The sequence below is a fragment of the Delphinapterus leucas genome, chromosome 10, assembly GCF_059928025.1.
Source record: "Delphinapterus leucas isolate spDelLeu-1000000601 "Yukka" chromosome 10, BTC_Dleu_Yukka2, whole genome shotgun sequence".
Taxonomy (NCBI): domain Eukaryota; kingdom Metazoa; phylum Chordata; class Mammalia; order Artiodactyla; family Monodontidae; genus Delphinapterus; species Delphinapterus leucas.
Window position 1 is genome coordinate 20,680,174 of NC_143138.1, and position 17,578 is coordinate 20,697,751.

The 17,578-nt window shown below is 41.1% G+C and overlaps 1 protein-coding gene across 1 annotated transcript in view; it reads right to left on the minus strand.

The window, feature by feature from the left end:
* Window positions 1–2,436, minus strand: part of SLC17A1 (solute carrier family 17 member 1) — a 55,392-nt gene extending 52,956 nt beyond the window's left edge. The window contains 1 exon segment of the mRNA XM_022562190.2: window positions 2,388–2,436. Within this exon segment, the coding sequence (XP_022417898.2) occupies window positions 2,388–2,421 (34 nt within the window). The 5' untranslated portion in view covers window positions 2,422–2,436.
* Window positions 2,437–17,578: the final 15,142 nt, after the last annotated feature.

Here is a 17,578-nt window from a genome sequence, read left to right on the forward strand (position 1 = left end):
AGTTCTGTCCATTACATATTCCTAGTTACCTAATAGTGTTCATTGGGAATGACTGTTAATTTCATAAAGATATTTTTTATATATCTATTGAGATCATCATACAGTTTTTCTCTTTAATTTGTGTTGAATGACAGTTATCTACTTTCTAATATAAAACTATTCTTCCTTTCCTAGGTTAAGCTGGACTTAGTGTTCATGATTTTTAAAAATGTTTTTATAAATTCTTCAATCTGTTTTGCTAGTATTTTATTAGGATTTTTGTATCTTTTTAACGTACTGTTAATTTTGCTTTTATATATTTGAGGCTATTTTATTTAGTTGCATAAATATTTTTTCAGTTTTCTCACTGAATTGAATTTTATATCATTACCCATTTTTGAAGAATTGTTTGAAACAACAGTAAAAGATTTTAAACAAATCAGATAAATCAATAATTAGTTAAATAAAGTATAATATATTCATACCAAATTCATATGCAACTCTAAAAAATGATGAGGAAGCTCTTTAGGTACAAATGTGGGTTACTATTTAGATATATTAAGTGAAAAGAGAAACATTAGTGCCCGGAAAATAAGTTTTCTGGACTGATTCCCTTTGTAAACAGATAAGAATATTAGATAAAATATATTTAAAATAACATTTCATTGAAAGTGTGGATGATCTGGCAGGAAAGATGAGATATTCAGGCCAAAGATTTTGTGAAGACAGTCTTCAGGGCATAAACTGATCGTTGAAGGAAGATTTTACCCTGAAGACATTTGATCACAGGGGTTTTTCTGGATTCCCAGGGAATGGGGACAACAGGAGTCAGACACCAAAGCCCTGGCAGTGGGAAGGTCTAGTAAGAGACCTCTTCCCTAAACGTTTAGATGCCAAAAACTTACTGAGGCAGTGAAGGGTAAATACACTGCCTCCTAACTTTCCAGGGAGACAGGCAAAAATTTTTGCCCTGTTTGAACCTTGGAACTGAGCAGAAGAAAGAAAAGAATGCCTCAGAAATTTAATCATTACCGAGCCCTTCCTTTCATTTTAAACTCACTGGCCTTGGGTCATCTGAAAAACATCTCAAACCACGCATGTACACACATACACCAAGATGACTTGTTCCAAAGCTTTCTAAACAACCTAATCCTCACCATGTATGGAGGAGGGCTTGTCATGGTCACTTAGGGGTGCCCTTTTGTGATTTGTTTTCTTCTACGTTACTCCAGGAAGAACATGCTTTACTTCTAAATAAGTCTTGAATTAAAGAAAACATAGGAAATTAGAAAAGAGTATAGAAAAAGAATATATATATGTGTATATGTGTAATATATATATATATGTGTATAACTGAGTCATTTTGCTGTACAGCAGAAATCAGCACAACATTGTAAATCAACTACACTTCAATAAAAAATTTAAAAATCTAAAAATCAAACCATTGTAAAGCAATTATATTCCCATAAAGATGTAAAAAAAATAAAATTAAATTAAAAAAAGTCACAAGGGGTGTTCTAAAGTGCTTGGGACTGAGTAACGGTAAGATACTACATGTCACATTCATGGAAAGTTAGAGCAAATTGTACACTCCTAAACATATTTATCAGAAAAGAAGAGAGAACTCAAAGACTTGGAAAATGAACAAAGGGACAAACCCAAAGAACCTAAAAGGGAGGAAATGTTAAGCATAAAGGCAGGAATCAATTATATATATATATGTATATATGCTTATGTCTTACACATGTTTATATCTTTTATATGTTCATGTATAAATTTGAATATAGATTCCAATTCAAAGGAAAAATATCAAAATATCAAAATGATACAAGAAATATAAAATTTAATAGCCCACTAACATTTATATAAATTGAAAGAGTATGCAATCTGTTGCCCACCCTCTCTTCTAGAATTTTGTCCCCTATGACATGGACCTAACACTAATCTGCAGTAATTCCTTACTGTTTTCCCCCTGCCCTGCTTGAGATAAACAGTTAGTCTAAAAAAATATTCTGTAAATATCCACCTGTTGATATACAAGGGTGCAGTGACTCAAGAACATTCATCCTGCCTCACTTGCATCCATGGATCTGTCTCTTTCTCCTTGAGATAAAACCAAAATAGTGCACCTCTTTCTGATATTCTGCACCAAGTGGTAAACTGACAAGTGTATAAGAATCAAAATAACAAAGTGTGAACAATCTAGATACAAGGATTCTTTTATTTAGGGTTTTTCTAATGGAAAACCATAGCAGGACTCGTATTTTTTTTTTTTTCTTTCACCTCCTTTCCTGAACATTTCTAAGACCCCATACATACTTTTATGGACAAAAGCCTCTCACATGGAATCTATGGTGTCATATTTGAGCAGGAGAAAACCTATGTGAGGAACAGAGAATAATTTCTACCTTTCCTGGGAGGGACCTGGTTATCCATTTACATAAGGGTGTTCCGGTTGCTTCTCTTCTTGCTGAAGGGTTTGTTCTCTATCCACTGCAAGTGCAAAACACACTGATGTCAGCATAACTCAGGGAGGAACTGAGCAAAATCCATCTAGCACTCCTCTCTGATTTAAAACATTAATCCAAGGGAAATTTGCTTTGTCATACCAGTACCCTTTCAACTCTATCATGTTCTTGCTTTCACATTTCATTTTTATGATATATTTGTTGATTACTAAATATACAGAAAACCTGAGGACTATAGAAAACAAACAGATCCTGCCAAACTATAATTCTAAATGCAGTGAAGATACCCCTCAAAAGTGAAAAAGAAGTAAAACTGTCACTGTTTGCAGATGACATGATACTAGACATAGAGAATCCTAAAGCTGCTACCAGAAAACTACTAGAGCTAATCAGTGAATTTGGTAAAGTAGCAGGATAAAAAATTAATGCACAGAAATCTCTTGCATTCTTATACACTAATGATGAAAAATCTGAAAGTGAAATTAAGAAAACACTCCCATTTACCATTGCAACAAAAATAATAAAATACCTAGGAATAAACCTACCTAGGGAGACAAAAGACCTGTATGCAGAAAAGTATAAGACACAGATGAAAGAAATTAAAGATGATACAAACAGATGGAGAGATATACCATGTTCTTGGATTGGAAGAATCAACACTGTGAAAATGACTATACCACCCAAAGCAATCTACAGATTCAATGCAATCCCTATCAAACTACCAATGGCATTTTTCACAGAACTAGAACAAAAAATTTCACAATTTGTATGGAAAGACAAAAGACCTTAATAACCAAAGCAATCTTGAGAAAGAAAAATGGAGCTCGAGGAATCAGGCTCACAGACTTCAGACTATACTACAAAGCTACAGTAATCAAGACAGTATGGTACTGGCACAGAAACAAATATAGATCAATGGAACAGGATAGAAAGCCCAGAGATAAACCCATGCACATATAGTCACCTTATCTTTGATAAAGGAGGCAAGAATATACAGTGGAGAAAAGACAGCCTCTTTGATAAGTGGTGCTGGGAAAACTGGACAACCACATGTAAAAGAATGAAATAGAACACTCCCTAACACCATACACAAAAATAAACTCAAAATGGATTAAAGATCTAGATATAAAGCCAGATACTATAAAACTCTTAGAGGAAAACATAGGCAGAACACTCTATGACAAATCACAGCAAGATCCTTTTTGACCCGCCTCCTAGAGGAATGGAAATAAAAACAAAAATAAACAAATGGGACCTAATGAAACGTCAAAGCTTTTGCACAGCAAAGGAAACCATAAACAAGACGAAAAGACAACTCTCAAAATGGGAGAAAATATTTTCAAATGAAGCAACAAAGGATTAATCTCCAAAATTTACAAGCAGAACATGCAGCTCAATATCAAAAAAACAAACAACTCAATCCAAAAATGAGCAGAAGGCCTAAACAGACATTTCTATAGAAATATATAGAAGATATACAGATTGCCAATAAACACATGAAAGGATGCTCAACATCACTAATCATTAGAGAAATGCAAATCAAAACTGCAGTGAGGTATCACCTCACACAGGTCAGAATGGCCATCATCAAAAAATCTACTAACAATCAATGCTGGAGAGACTATGGAGAAAAGGGAACCCTGTTGCACTGTTGGTGGGAATGCAAATTGATACAGCCACTATGGAGAACAGTATGGAGGTTCCTTAAAAAACTAAAAATAGAACTACCATATGACCTAGCAATCCCACTACTGGGCATAAACCCTGAGAAAACCATAATTCAAAAAGAGTCATGTACCACAATGTTCATTGCAGCTCTATTTACAATAGCCAGGACACGGAAGCAACCTAAGTGTCCATCAACAGATGAATGGATAAAGAAGATGTGGCACATATATATGATGGAATATTACTCAGACATAAAAAGAAATGAAATTGAATTATTTGTAGTGAGGTGGATGGACCTAGAGTCTGTCATACAGAGTGAAGTAAGTCAGAAAGAGAAAAAAAAATACCGTATGCTAACACATATATATGGAATCTTAAAAAAAAAAAGAGGGTTCTGAAAAAAGGAAGATCAGCTCGGTGCTGTGTGACCACCTAGAGGGGTGGGATAGGGAGTTTGGGAGGGAGACGCAAGAGGGAGGGGATATGGGGATATATGTATACATATAGCTGATTCACTTTGTCATACAGCAGAAACTAACACACTGTAAAGCAATTATACTTCAATAAAGATGTTGGAAAAGAAAAGAAACTTGAGCTACATGCAAGAATGTGAATGAATTAAAAAAAAAGTGAAAGAGAAATAAAGACTATGAAACACAAAAAACATGAGGGAATTTATTGCCAGGAAACCTACCCTGCAGGGAATATGAAAAGAAGTTTTTCAGACAGAAGGAGATTGCTAAAGGTCAGAAAATTGGATGTACAAAAAGAAAGGACAGATGTCAGAAAAGGAATTAAAGGTAAAATTAATTCCTTTAGTTTTCTTATATCTTCATAGAGTTAAAGATCTGCTTTTTAATAGCACCCTTATAAGGAGAGGCAAATCATTCTCCCTACTACCTTGGACAAAAGGACTCCTGCTGCCAGGTCTGCCTTTGTTGGTAGGAAGCTCAGAAAAGTGGGTGAATCAAACAAAAGAGTTTTGACCATATCAGCATATATGACAGCAGATGCTCAAAAGACACTTAAAATTCCTAAGATTGGGTTTGCAAAGTGTATTTAAATGAGCAGTTTGTCAACTACCATTATTACACATTGGAATGTCTGGCTGCTGTTTTTTTCAGTACACACACACACACCACCACCACCATCACATACATCATGAACACACATGTACTCTCCACCACATACACACCACTCACAAATACACAAGCACCATCCACCACAATACACACTTCTCTTTCCTTGTCTATCCACATAACTGTCCAGCTCACATTCATCCCTACAAATTTTTTTTCTTTCCCTCATGAAAAACTTGCGAAAATCCATATTTTCCCCCCAGATTTCCCCAGATTGCTAAATACCTTTGATCAGATCTCTAACAAAGGAGCCCTCCTGATTAATCCTCCTGGGGAATTAATTAATTGTAAATTTCATTTAATGAATAGTAGATAAGCGTATAGTCACTAACCTGATTCAGGACAGAAAAGCGATTCCTTCTTCCCCTGTGCAGACTTTCCTCTCAACTTTTAAAAATACTGAATTACAGGATTTGCTAATTTCAGCCATTTAAATTCTTCATATCTTTTGATCTCCCTAGGTCAAAGCTGAGAACTTAATTTTTAACTTCACTTACATTCCTGCCTTGAATCTTCAGGGGAGGAGTGCAAGTCTTAAAGTCATCCAATGGGCCAGAAACCTCCTAGAAATCTGCCAGTAATTTCATGACCATGACAGACAGACACCACCAGTCTCTGTCCCTACCAGGAAGTAGAACCTGCCTGCCACATAAGAATTTCCAGGATTTTTCTACTGAGGATGGTTCTGTGTGTACAGTACTATTTTGACAGGCGTGCTATGGCTTTCTAAATGCCTTATAAATGACGTATTGGCTTTTTCCCTCTTCTTCCCTCCCTCCTTTCCATCCTTCCTTCTTCCCTCCTTTCCCTTCTGCCTCTCCTCTCTTTTCCTCTTCCCTTCCTCTCCCTCCGTCTCATCCCTCCTCCCCCCACACTCCTTTTGTCATCTCTTCCAAAGGTCACATCTGTTTAATATTCAAGCTACTCAGAATGAGGTACATTTTATTGAGTTGTGTCCTCTGAAGAGTATGAATTCCCTTGTGGCTTCTCCTGCATTGACTGTAAGTTCTGCTGGTTCAGCCTCCTATCTATAGCAGTACTTGGGAGCATTTTACCTTGGAACCCTTTGAAGGCAAACTACTGAGCAGATAGGGACATCTAAACCCTTAAATAAAAAATTGTGCACTATAGTTTCTTACATACTTAAGCGTTTAAATTTTTTTTAGTGTGCTTTTAAAGTGCCCAATAAATGTTTGGCACATAGAAGATGCTCTATAAATTAAACAAATTATTTTCTCTCTCAAGAAATGTTGAAACAGAAGTAGAGTCACAGATGTAGAAAACAAATTTATGGTTACCAGGGGGTAAGGGGGCGAGGGATAAATTGGGAGATTGGGATTGACCTATACTCGCTACTATATATAACATAGATATCTAATAAGGACCTACTGCACAGCACGGGGAACTCTACTCAATACTCTGTAATGAACTGTATGGGAAAAGAATGTAAAAAAAGTGGATATATGTATATGTATAACTGATTCACTTTGTTGTACACCTGAAAATAACACAACATTGTAAATCAACTAGACTCCAATAAAAAGTTTTTTAAAATGTTGAAAACCTTAACCCATTTGCCCAAGAGACTTTGATGTCTTGTCATATACAGCTGGGTTTGTTTTCTTTTTCTGAAGTCTAGGCTCTGCTGATTTTCATCTGGCTATTCCAGGATGTTTGTGCTGTTTGTCCTGTCTGACACGAAGACTGGCAACTTCTGACATTTTCTGGGAAGGGGCCCTTTTATTGATTGAAAGTCCCAGGTCAGCAGCTGTTTAATGTCCACGTTTTAAGCAAACAACCTTCCTATCTGGTGTCAATATCCCCAGTTCTAGGTACTGATTACCCAGGAGGGAACCATCATTCTATTTGCTGGCCCCAAAGCTTTACACTGCTCTGTCATACCCTTTGAAATTACTTCTGGCTTCTACATCTGGATTCTGTGTTTTCCTTATTAAGTTTTTATGTTTAACGTTTTATTATGGAAAGTTTCAAACATTAAAAAAAAAAAAAGTAGACCAGTCTAATATAACCATGTACCCCTTAACCAGTTTCCACAATTTTCAATACTTGGCCATTCGAGTTTCCATATACCCAAAGGTTGTTTTCTGTATTATATCATGTCATTTCTCCTGCAAAAAGTACAGCATGACTACATAGCTCATTAGGACTTTTGAAAACGTAACATGCCATCAGCATATCTAATAAATAAACAATAACTCCTTAATATCATCTAATATCCAGTCATTATGAAAATTTTCCTAATTGCTTCAAGATTATTCATTTATACTTGATTTATTTAAATGAAGATCCAAACAAGATCCACATATGACACTTAATTGTTATGGCTCTCGGCTCTCTTTAATTTCATAACAATTCCTCCCCCTCTTTTCTACTTGCTGTTATTTAAAACAACAATAATACAAGAGTCATTTGCAGAATGACTCTCATAATTGATTTGGCTAATTGCTTCCTGTGTCATTTGATATATTTCTTTATCCTGGGAACTACTAATTATATAGAGAGACTTGGTTAGATTCAGGACATGAATACTTCGTAGGGGTGCTGGATGTTTTCACCATAGCAGGTTGTCTCACTTTTAGTAAGACTGATCAGGGGGTTCAGATATTCTCTGACTTATCCACTAATAAAGTACTTAACCTTTCACCTGTGATTTTAGCTGTTGTTAATGTTACCTAGAACTGTTATTTCATTAGAAGTTGCAAAATGGTGATTTTCTAATCCTATCATGCCTTCATTTATGAGCTGGAATTTTCTACAAAACAGGAAATATACCTAATCAAATATTTGGTTATGCTTAAATACAGATTTAATAGGAAAGTCAGGATAAATACTTTATAAAATTCCAGAATAATAATTTAGTGCCTTAGCAAAGATGACCAAGTAAAATTATGACCTCATGGAATTTGATGTGTTTCAATCCATCAGTCCTTACTCTATTTTGATTCTCAGATTGTCTCCTCTTTGGCCAGCAAGAGTCCCTTCAAGCTGGCTTCTATGTCCTTATGACATGACCCTAATGATCTTGGTTAGCTTCCTTATTTTCTAGCACAAATTATATTCTAGGGTCCCCAAATATTTTCTTTTCCTGGACTTTAAGGAGTGCTGGTTCCTTTCAGAAAGAAAGAACATTTGGAGACCACACACTGGGCACTGGGGTGCTCATTGCGTCTAGGCCTTTTCAGTGGAAGAGTTTGGAAACAGTTTTTAAGAGAAAAATCATAAGTTCTAATATTTCCAATTCAAATTGAACGTTAGAGTGATTTCTTTTAAAGTTCGTTAATTTTATACTCTTGCATTTTCCCCTCATATTGAACGTCTTAGTTAATATAATTACTTTTCTTGCTTTATTATACCCATATTAACATCAAAATAACACTAATATTATTACCAAAATAAATTTGTTTCTTCTCCTAGAAGCAGACCTTGACATTAAGATTCCTGTAAAAGCGATTTAATAGGCAGTATTTTCAGAAAAACAATGAAAACAGCAGGGAAGGAGGGAAGTGGGCAGAAAAAGAAAGGAGAACAAACAAGTGTGCGGTAACAAGCTAAATCTGGAGGAAGGCAATTTGGGGTTCATTCTGCAAGGGAGCAGTGGGCACAGCCTTGACCATACCTCAGAGTTTTCCTAACCAAAGCTAAAGAAGTTGGAGTATGTATATGCCAGCACCCATTAATCCCTGGCTAAGGGCTGCCTCTGGGAGGTCCTAACTCCCCAGACAATTTTACCTTTCAGTGAGCACAGATCAAGTAGGTTCCAGCAGCCCAAGGGCAGCCCTCAAACCAAGTGATGGGGGTGCTGGCTGTTGCCAGTGAAGGCATAAGGGGAATTTGTGTGCTCCAAAATATAAAGGACCCCAGGAGATAAGGGCAGCGCACCAACAGCTTCTGTTATCCTTCACACTCTTCAGTTCCATTCTCCCTTCACATTAAGTTCATAGCACTGATTCTTCAGGAAGAAAAGATTAATGAAACATTTACACCCCTGCTGCCGTAATCAGTCCCAAGGACGTAACTGATATTCATGATCTTTCTTCATCTACCCATCACAGGTCTCCTCTCTTGGCCAACACATTTGCTGCTTTGGGTTGCCTGCAGAGTGGGGTAACCCAATAATTCATCTCTGAAGGTTTGATGCCATAACTTTGATGTAGGTGCTGTAATTACTTTTTCATAGTTAAAATGGACATGGGATTCCCTGAGCTCTGGACATACTTGTCTCTGTCCCTATTATGTGGTAGCAACCAACAGTCTCATAATGATCGGGGTTAAATACTCCTGGCCAGTATGGCGACTTCTTTCACTCTCAGTCTACCAGCAAGAGGATCCCAACGTGACAAGTCAGCATTCATAGTTTAGGCTTATTGGAAGCCTTACTAAGTCCGTTCCTGGAGGCATTCCTCTCTTCTGGGAACTAGGACTTCTATACATGCTGAAAATAAAGTTGTTCTATTAAAAATATGCCATCTGGCACAACACACACACAATTAAGACTACCATTGGATTAAGTCTATGGTAATCCTTCATCTTCTGTTACAATCCATTTTTGCTGGGGCCACAAAATGGTGAGTTGAATGGGAATATGATAGAGGCCATCACCCTAGCATCCTATAAATCTTTTAAAATGGCTTTACTCTCCGCCATTCCACCTGGCATGCAGTGTTGCTTTTTTTTTTTTTTTTTTTTGCGGTACGCGGGCCTCTCACCGCTGTGGCCTCTCCCGTTGCGGAGCGCAGGCTCAGCGGCCACGGCTCACGGGCCCAGCCGCTCCACGGCATGTGGGATCTTCCCGAACCGGGGCACGAACCCGTGTCCCCTGCATCGGCAGGCGGACTCTCAACCACTGCGCCACCAGGGAAGCCCTAGCATTGCTTTTGAGTTACTAATTTTCCACGAGTGGACGATTTCAGGCATCCCGTTTTGGCTTATATAACGTTAAGTCCTGAGTCACAGCTTTGTATCCCCGTATTCACAAAGTCTCCCTCATCCAGTCTTACATTCTGCCCCAAAAGCCTGGTCCCATATTCCAGACACACCCTCCTTATTCCTGACACTTTATTGGTGAAAAATCCCTTCCCTCCCTTGGTGGGACCAGTACTATACCAGTTAGGATATACTAAGATCTGACCTAGTTATCTGTCTAGCATTAGGTTTATTATTTGTCAGATATTAGAGGAAACTGTAACAGAAACTGACCAAGTAAGCTTTTTCTTGCAAGGCATCTGTATCAACTGTGCTTTCTATGTGGTCTTCAGACAAAGAGGCTGTTGTCTGCCAGCACCAGGTATGGCCACTCCTGCAGGATAAGTTTCAGGTTTACCCCAAACTTGTCTTTAGTATAATTGTTGTGCCTTTAAATCCAGTCTTCTTTGTGTTTCTGCTAGTCTGACCATCAAATCCTGAGTCTGGTCTTCAGAACAGGTCTTCCTTCTGGTTATTGGAGATCGTGTATCTTTAAATGCTGCCAGGGAGATTTTCTGACTTTCATGTCATGCTCTGATGTAATTCTCCTGCTTGAGGCCCTCAGTGGTACTGACCATCAAAGAGCCAGCTTCGCAGTTGTTATAATTGCTATTTCCCCATATCTCTCAACACTAGAAGTATTAACCAAGCCAGTGCATGTCCTTTCATCAGTATCCCACTTCCCATCCCAGTGTCCCACAGGAGAGGGTCTTCATAATCATACTGCTACAGTAGGCCAGGATTATTACCACTGCTCTTACTAACATCAAGAAGGTCCTTGTGCCATCTGGCCTGTGAGTGATTTAACTCCAGAAGTCTATCCTGAGAGTCTGCATCCTAGGTTCCCTTGCAGAAACAACTGTCTTAGATCAAATTCTCAAGAACCAGATCCTGAAATGAGGATTCCTGTGAAAATGATCTGTTAGGACACATTCCCAGGAAAAACTGGCAGAGAAGAGAAGATCTAGAAGGGATATCGAGTAAGGTCCAGATCAATTCTTAGGAGTTTGGGAGACAGTGCAGGTTTTGCCTCAGAGACGTCCCCAGTAGGAGCAAGGGAGCTGGAGTATTTATATCTCTGTGGCGATGAATTACCGGTCTCCTGTTCCCAGGAGGACATAAATTCCCAGGCACATTCATGCTGGCAGGCAAAACAGGCTCCTATAACCCAATAAGGCAAATAGGTGACAGGTGTTGGGAAAGAAAGCTCACTGCAGATCGGTAGGTAGTTCTGGCAAAGGGAACTGAGAATGTGTACTGCAGTTACTGACTAATTGAAAGACTTCTTAATTTTTGATGGGAAAGAACCGTTACATTGATTTTTTTTTTTAAGCACACATACACTAAGGTAGAGATTGTCTCAGGATGAACCTAAGCTGTTTTTATCGATAATGATCAGTAAAATCCTAAAATGCTTGGTTTATGGAGGAATCCGATGGGAACCTCTTCATAAGTGACTAAAGACCCCTGGGAATGAGGAAAATTGGGACAAAACCTTACCCAAAGGGATGATGAAGGCAGGCACACAATTTCAATATTGCTGATTCAGTAACAATTGCATAGGAAATAAAGAGAGGCGATTACTGGGAGAGAAAAAGTGAGTGTGGTTCAGCCCCTCAGACTTTGAGGGAAGAGGGTTCCGAGGGGTTTGCAGGTAAAAACTAAAGGAGCAATTTTACCAAAACTTCTTTAAGACATAGTGGACAAGGTAGTTCTGCTTGGAAACTCATATGATGAAGTGGAATAGGACATTTGGAAGACACCGGTTGAGCTGCACCCCTCAGGCCTGCAAGCCCTGTACTTGCCCATCCTTGAGGCCGAGGAAAGAGCCTGGAGTCAGTGACAGAGACATCAATGGTGTAATGGATAGGGAATCTTACATGTTTGAAGCAAGGGCCTGGAGTGGCACCATGTGGGGCGGAAGGCAGGCAGGACCTGACAGCAGTCTTCGCTGTGGGGGGGGAAGCGCGGGGAAGGGGAGGCGACCATTTATAGGGGGATTTGACATCACGTTGGCTCATCAGCTACCAAGGGAAACCAGGAGTGGGGGCACTTTCCTCACAGCCCCTCAGGTTAACAGCCATCACGAGGGCAGATGTTTCCCTTTAATAAACTAGCAGGTGGAGCCATTCTGGCCTAAGGGGCAGGGGGAAAGCACGTTCACGTGGGGAATTGATGTCAGGTTGGTTCGTTGGTTACCAGGAAAACCAGCAAAGGGGCATGCCCCTCACGGCCCCTTTGATAACTTATTATGATGGAGATGTCCTGATTTAAAGCTAGAACAATCATTAGCTGGGGCCGGCGCAAGTATGTAGGAAGGTCAGTCATGTGAGTAGGGTGTAGGTGAAGCAGGCACTGGTAGAGCAGGGGATGGGCAGAGAGCAAGAGAACAGCCATCTTGAGCAGCCTCCATATACTCCACCCCTACACACCCCGCATGACCCTTACAATCTTGTCCACCCACCTTCCGCATTGTCCCCTCACACTTTGAGGAGTGAGGGGTCCGAGGGGTCAGGTACACAGAGGCGAACTGCAGCCAGCTACCACAAATGCAATACAGACAACAGCAGAGAAAGAGTATCAGGAGGCCAAGAGGTGGGCAAACTTATGGAGTCAGGAGCTTATCGGGTCATGGAGGGGCCAGAGGAGGACCATGACGGCGTCTCCCTGTAGACCCAGCCATCAAACTCATTTCACAGTGAGGCCACTGTTGTCGCCCAGTCTGTGAACAGATTCCCCCTGCTCAGACTAGGGGTGAAATGTAAGGTGTTTAACAGGCACAATACAGGGAAGATGATGACCATTGAGCAAAATACAAGCAGTAACAGCATTGAGATACCACCACCCCTGCCCGTGGTTTCTGTCCTGGCCTGCAGGACCCCACGGCCTGTCTACCCTCAGTCCCCACAGCCAGTGCCGAATACTGGAGAGGCCATAACTGCAGGGTTAGTGTAATAGTGCCCTTCTCCAGTAGGGGGCGCGGATTAATTACGTTAGTCCTCTTAGGTGGGGCTGGGTAGGAGACAGGTGAAACCTCTTAAGTCTCTTTCTAATCCTCTTCTCCATGAGGCAGCAAACCCAAACTACAGAGACTTACCTGCCAGTCCCAGGGCCATGTTATGTGTTCTCCTGGGGGTAGAGCCTGTGGCGAGGGCAAAAGTGAGTTATCGTCCTGGCCAGCAGTTGGCAACGGTCCTTCAGTGGTCAACAGTTGAACCTGAATGGTGTTGACTAGCGGCCTCTGGGTTAACATGGCGTCAGCACTGGGCCGATCGCTCCTGGGATGTGTCCACACGTTGAAGGAGCAGGTTTCCCGTCTCAGTTGTTGTTGAAGCAGCTCATTCACCGCCCAGCAGCAGTGGGGTTGTGAGGCGGGGGGAGATGCCGGTGTGCGTCATTCTTATCGGCCCATTCCTGAACTTCATGGCTGACAAAGTGGATCCCTTGGTCACTACTGATGTCCATGGGGGTCCTAGAGTTCACACACAGCTCTTCTAGACCCCAAACAGTGGCTTATTCACCAGCCATCTCCGTGCAATCAGATGAGTCACTAGTACAGGGCTGCTACTTTTAAACTAGAAAGGGACTCCGAGGTTAGCAGGATATCATCAATATAATGGAAAAAGCAAGATACCTCTCATGGCAGACAGCTGCTACAGGCCCCCACATGCAAATGGACAGCCACGTCTTTCCCCACAACTTTCCATTCCTTGTCCTTTTTTCCCAACATCGTGGCGCTCACAGGAGTTTCCCTGGCTTTCTGGCTGACCCATCAGTCTGCACCCCGCAGGCCTGCAAGCCTTGTAGTTGCCCAGCCTCAAGACCGAAGAAATAGCTTGGAGACAGCGACAGAGACGTCAGTGGCTTATTGGACAGGGGATCTTACATGTCTGAAACCAGGTCCCGGAGCAGCACCCCACTGTGTGCGGCAGCCAGTCTGCAGGACATGGCAGCAGCCTTTGCCATGGAGGGGGCGGGCGTGGAGAGGCTACCATTTATAGGGGGAATGACGTCAGGTTGGCTCATCAGTTACCAGGGAAACCAGCAGCTGGGGCACGTCCCTCACAGCCCCTCAGGGTAATGACCATCTTGAGGACAGCTGTTTCCCTTTTATAAACTAGCAGGTGAAGCCATTCTGGCCTAAGGGGCAGGGGGAAAGCACGTTCCTGTGAGTAGGGCGTAGGTGAAGCAGGTGTAGGTCGAGTAGGAGATGTACAGAGAGCAAGAGAACAGCCATCCGGAGTGGCCTGACCATACACTGGTGCTTCAGTTCAGTTCACTGGATATTCATTATGTGCTTACTTTGAAGACTCAAAGAAGCATGGTACAGCCATGTCAGGGCCTTCAGCAGTCAGTCATATCCATATAGTACTCTCAGTGACAAGATTAAGAACCTGTCATTTGCATGGGCTGTTTCCAAGCTTCCGGTGGAGGGGGACAGGGCACTAGAAATGTGTTCACATAGTCTTAGGTGTTTGAAAATTTTAACCAGTTTTAACCACAATCGTGTAAGGCCACTATCCATCACCATTCTGTTGGACTCCCCCTAGTGATGGGTGATGAAGTAATGGAGGGAATGGTTTAATATTGCTAAGGCAAAGCTTAAGTGGGAATATACTTAATTTGGGCTAAAAATTAGGCTACATTTATGTGGTTTGGGTCAAAAATGGATAGAGTTAAATTACTGCTAGCTAATCTGGTATAGGAACAGCTTCCTGGGATACTTATATCATTCATCCATGATGACTACTCATATGTGTAATGGAATTTACAGATAATGAAAAGGAGTGAATGAAATGAACATATTGGAAATGGTTTTAAATTTCTTGTTGGTTTGACACCAAATATTGACATAGCAATTATAATACAAAACTCATGATAATAAGTCCCTCATTGGGATTCTCAGAAAGATTTGAGCTTTGTTGGAGGGTGAAGTCTTGGTAGGAGCAGGTTGTGGCTGGAGTCAGATCAGTGCAATCTTTCCCCTGTAAGTGTGAATCATTTCCCCCCACTTCTGCCCCAGATTGGTGTTGCCTGGGAAAACAAAAGTTTCACAATACATGTCATTATTTTTTGAATATCACTTGTAAACTTCTGATCTTAATAAAGTAGCTCAGTAGTTTTACACTTAAAAACTCGCTCCTTGTATCATGTAAATTATGCCTACTTAAAAATTCACGTTAAAAAAAATTCACGTTAAAACTACTATAAGAAAGATGTTGTACTAGAGGCTGTGTGTATGCCTGGTAATGAATTGTTTGCACACACAGTGATGAGAAGGGAGATCAGAGTGTATAGGCTGGAGGCAAGGATACAGAATACAAACAAAAGTCCATCCTCAGTCAGCACGTCTCTGGTCATATCTGTGCTCAGATGGGGAGGCCAGATGGCTGAAGCCTTTATGGAGGACACTGGTCACTTCTGCCCAAATGACCCAAACTGAAGAATTCAGAAATGATAAAGGTGAGCACATACGAAGAGCAGAAGGGTAAGACTCTCTTGCCCTTGATTGGAACAATTCTAAGATCTGGTGTCTGAGAAGAGACCTCCTCCGTGAGGTTGAGTCAGACCTCGATGGCTGACCTACCCTTAGGTGGCCTTCCTGCTTTCTGATTCAGAGTTTACTCTGGTGGTGAAATAGCAACTAATGGAATGTGTGTGCAGAAGGACCAGCAGGTTGATGGGCACTTAGTTCTGGGGTGAGACTTGAGCTAATGGGGACCAGCAGATGAAACTTATAGCTCATGGTAAACGGTCTTTGATAGCAACCCAGCAGGATAAAATGATGAAGTGCTCAGTGCAACCTCAACAATGTATTTGAAGAACAACAGAAATATCAGTCTTGATTAACATTTATATCAATCTATACAGTGGAATTTTGGCCGCTGTAAAATTCTTGCCCCTAACGCAAATAGCATTTGAGGAAGACATTTAACCTTCCGGCCCTTCAGTCTCTTCCCTGTGAGGAAATGGAAATAATTTCTTAATCCATAAGGTTGTGAAGATTTAATAAAATAGTTTATATTAACTTTTATAATTTTTTGATAGCTAGTAGCTATTCCTGATCCAAGTAAAATATACTTTTTTGTGTGTGTGTGCGGTACGCGGGCCTCTCACCGCTGTGGCCTCTCCCGCTGCGGAGCACAGGCTCCAGACGCACAGGCCCAGTGGCCATGGCTCACGGGCCCAGCCGCTCCGCGGCATGTGGGATCTTCCCGGACCGGGGCACGAACCCGTGTCCCCTGCATCGGCAGGCGGACTCTCAACCACTGCGCCACCAGGGAAGCCCAAAATATACTTTTAAGGGGCAGTTTAGCGTAGAAGTTTCAGGCACACACTCTTCAGTCAGACTGCCTGAGATTGAATCTCAGTTCTGCTACTCACTGCTGTGACCCTGGACAAGCAACTTAACCATTCTGCAACTTTTAGAAAATGTCCACTACTGTTATTACTCAAGAAAAATCAATTCCCTTTTCTTGAAAAACTCAGACTCTGAGAGGCTGCTGCAAATACTGGGCTGTACTGGAGATCAGCACACACACACCCATTTGCACTATTGTCCTCACACCTGTGGGTTCATCTAGAGCCAAGGAAGAGGATGAACAGTTCTCATGAAATCACAAATTCTACAATGGCTGTGCTGAAATAATGTCCTGTCAAATAATGTGCTGTCATACGCAACCAACACCCGATGTGTTGACAAATGAATAAATCAACACATGATATGCTTCCAAGTGGGCTTACTTCCCGTTGCACGCTGTCATATGCACAAGGTACAACGTGGGCTTTTTTCACACACTGCTAAGCAATTCTCCAGTTCTCAATGGACACTGACCAGGCGTCTTACAATTTCACTCAATTCTGACACTGTCTACTTGGAGGTAGCATCAGATCCCACAGCTTAAGGGCTGAAACCCATAAGGCTGCCCCCACTTCAGATGCTCCTCATAAACCTAGGTTGTTACCTGTGCTTCTGACATATTGGCTGTAAATCAGAGGTTCCTACGATCCCCTCCTCTGGTTCAATTAATTTGCTGGAGTTGCTCATAGAACTCAGGAAGCCAATTATCTACTGGATTATTGGTTTATTACAAAGGACATTAATGGCTACAAAGGAACAGGCAGATGAAGAGATACATACGGTGAGGTCCAAAAGGGTCCCAAACACAAGACCTTCTTCCCTATGGGGTTGGGAGCCCAGCACATGGACATGCTCTGGTTCAACAACCCGAAAGCTCTCTGAACTCAACTCCTTTGAGCTTTTATGGAGGCGTCGTTATGAAAATATGATCGGTTAAAACATTGGCCATTGGCAATTGATTCAACTTCCAGCCCCTCTCC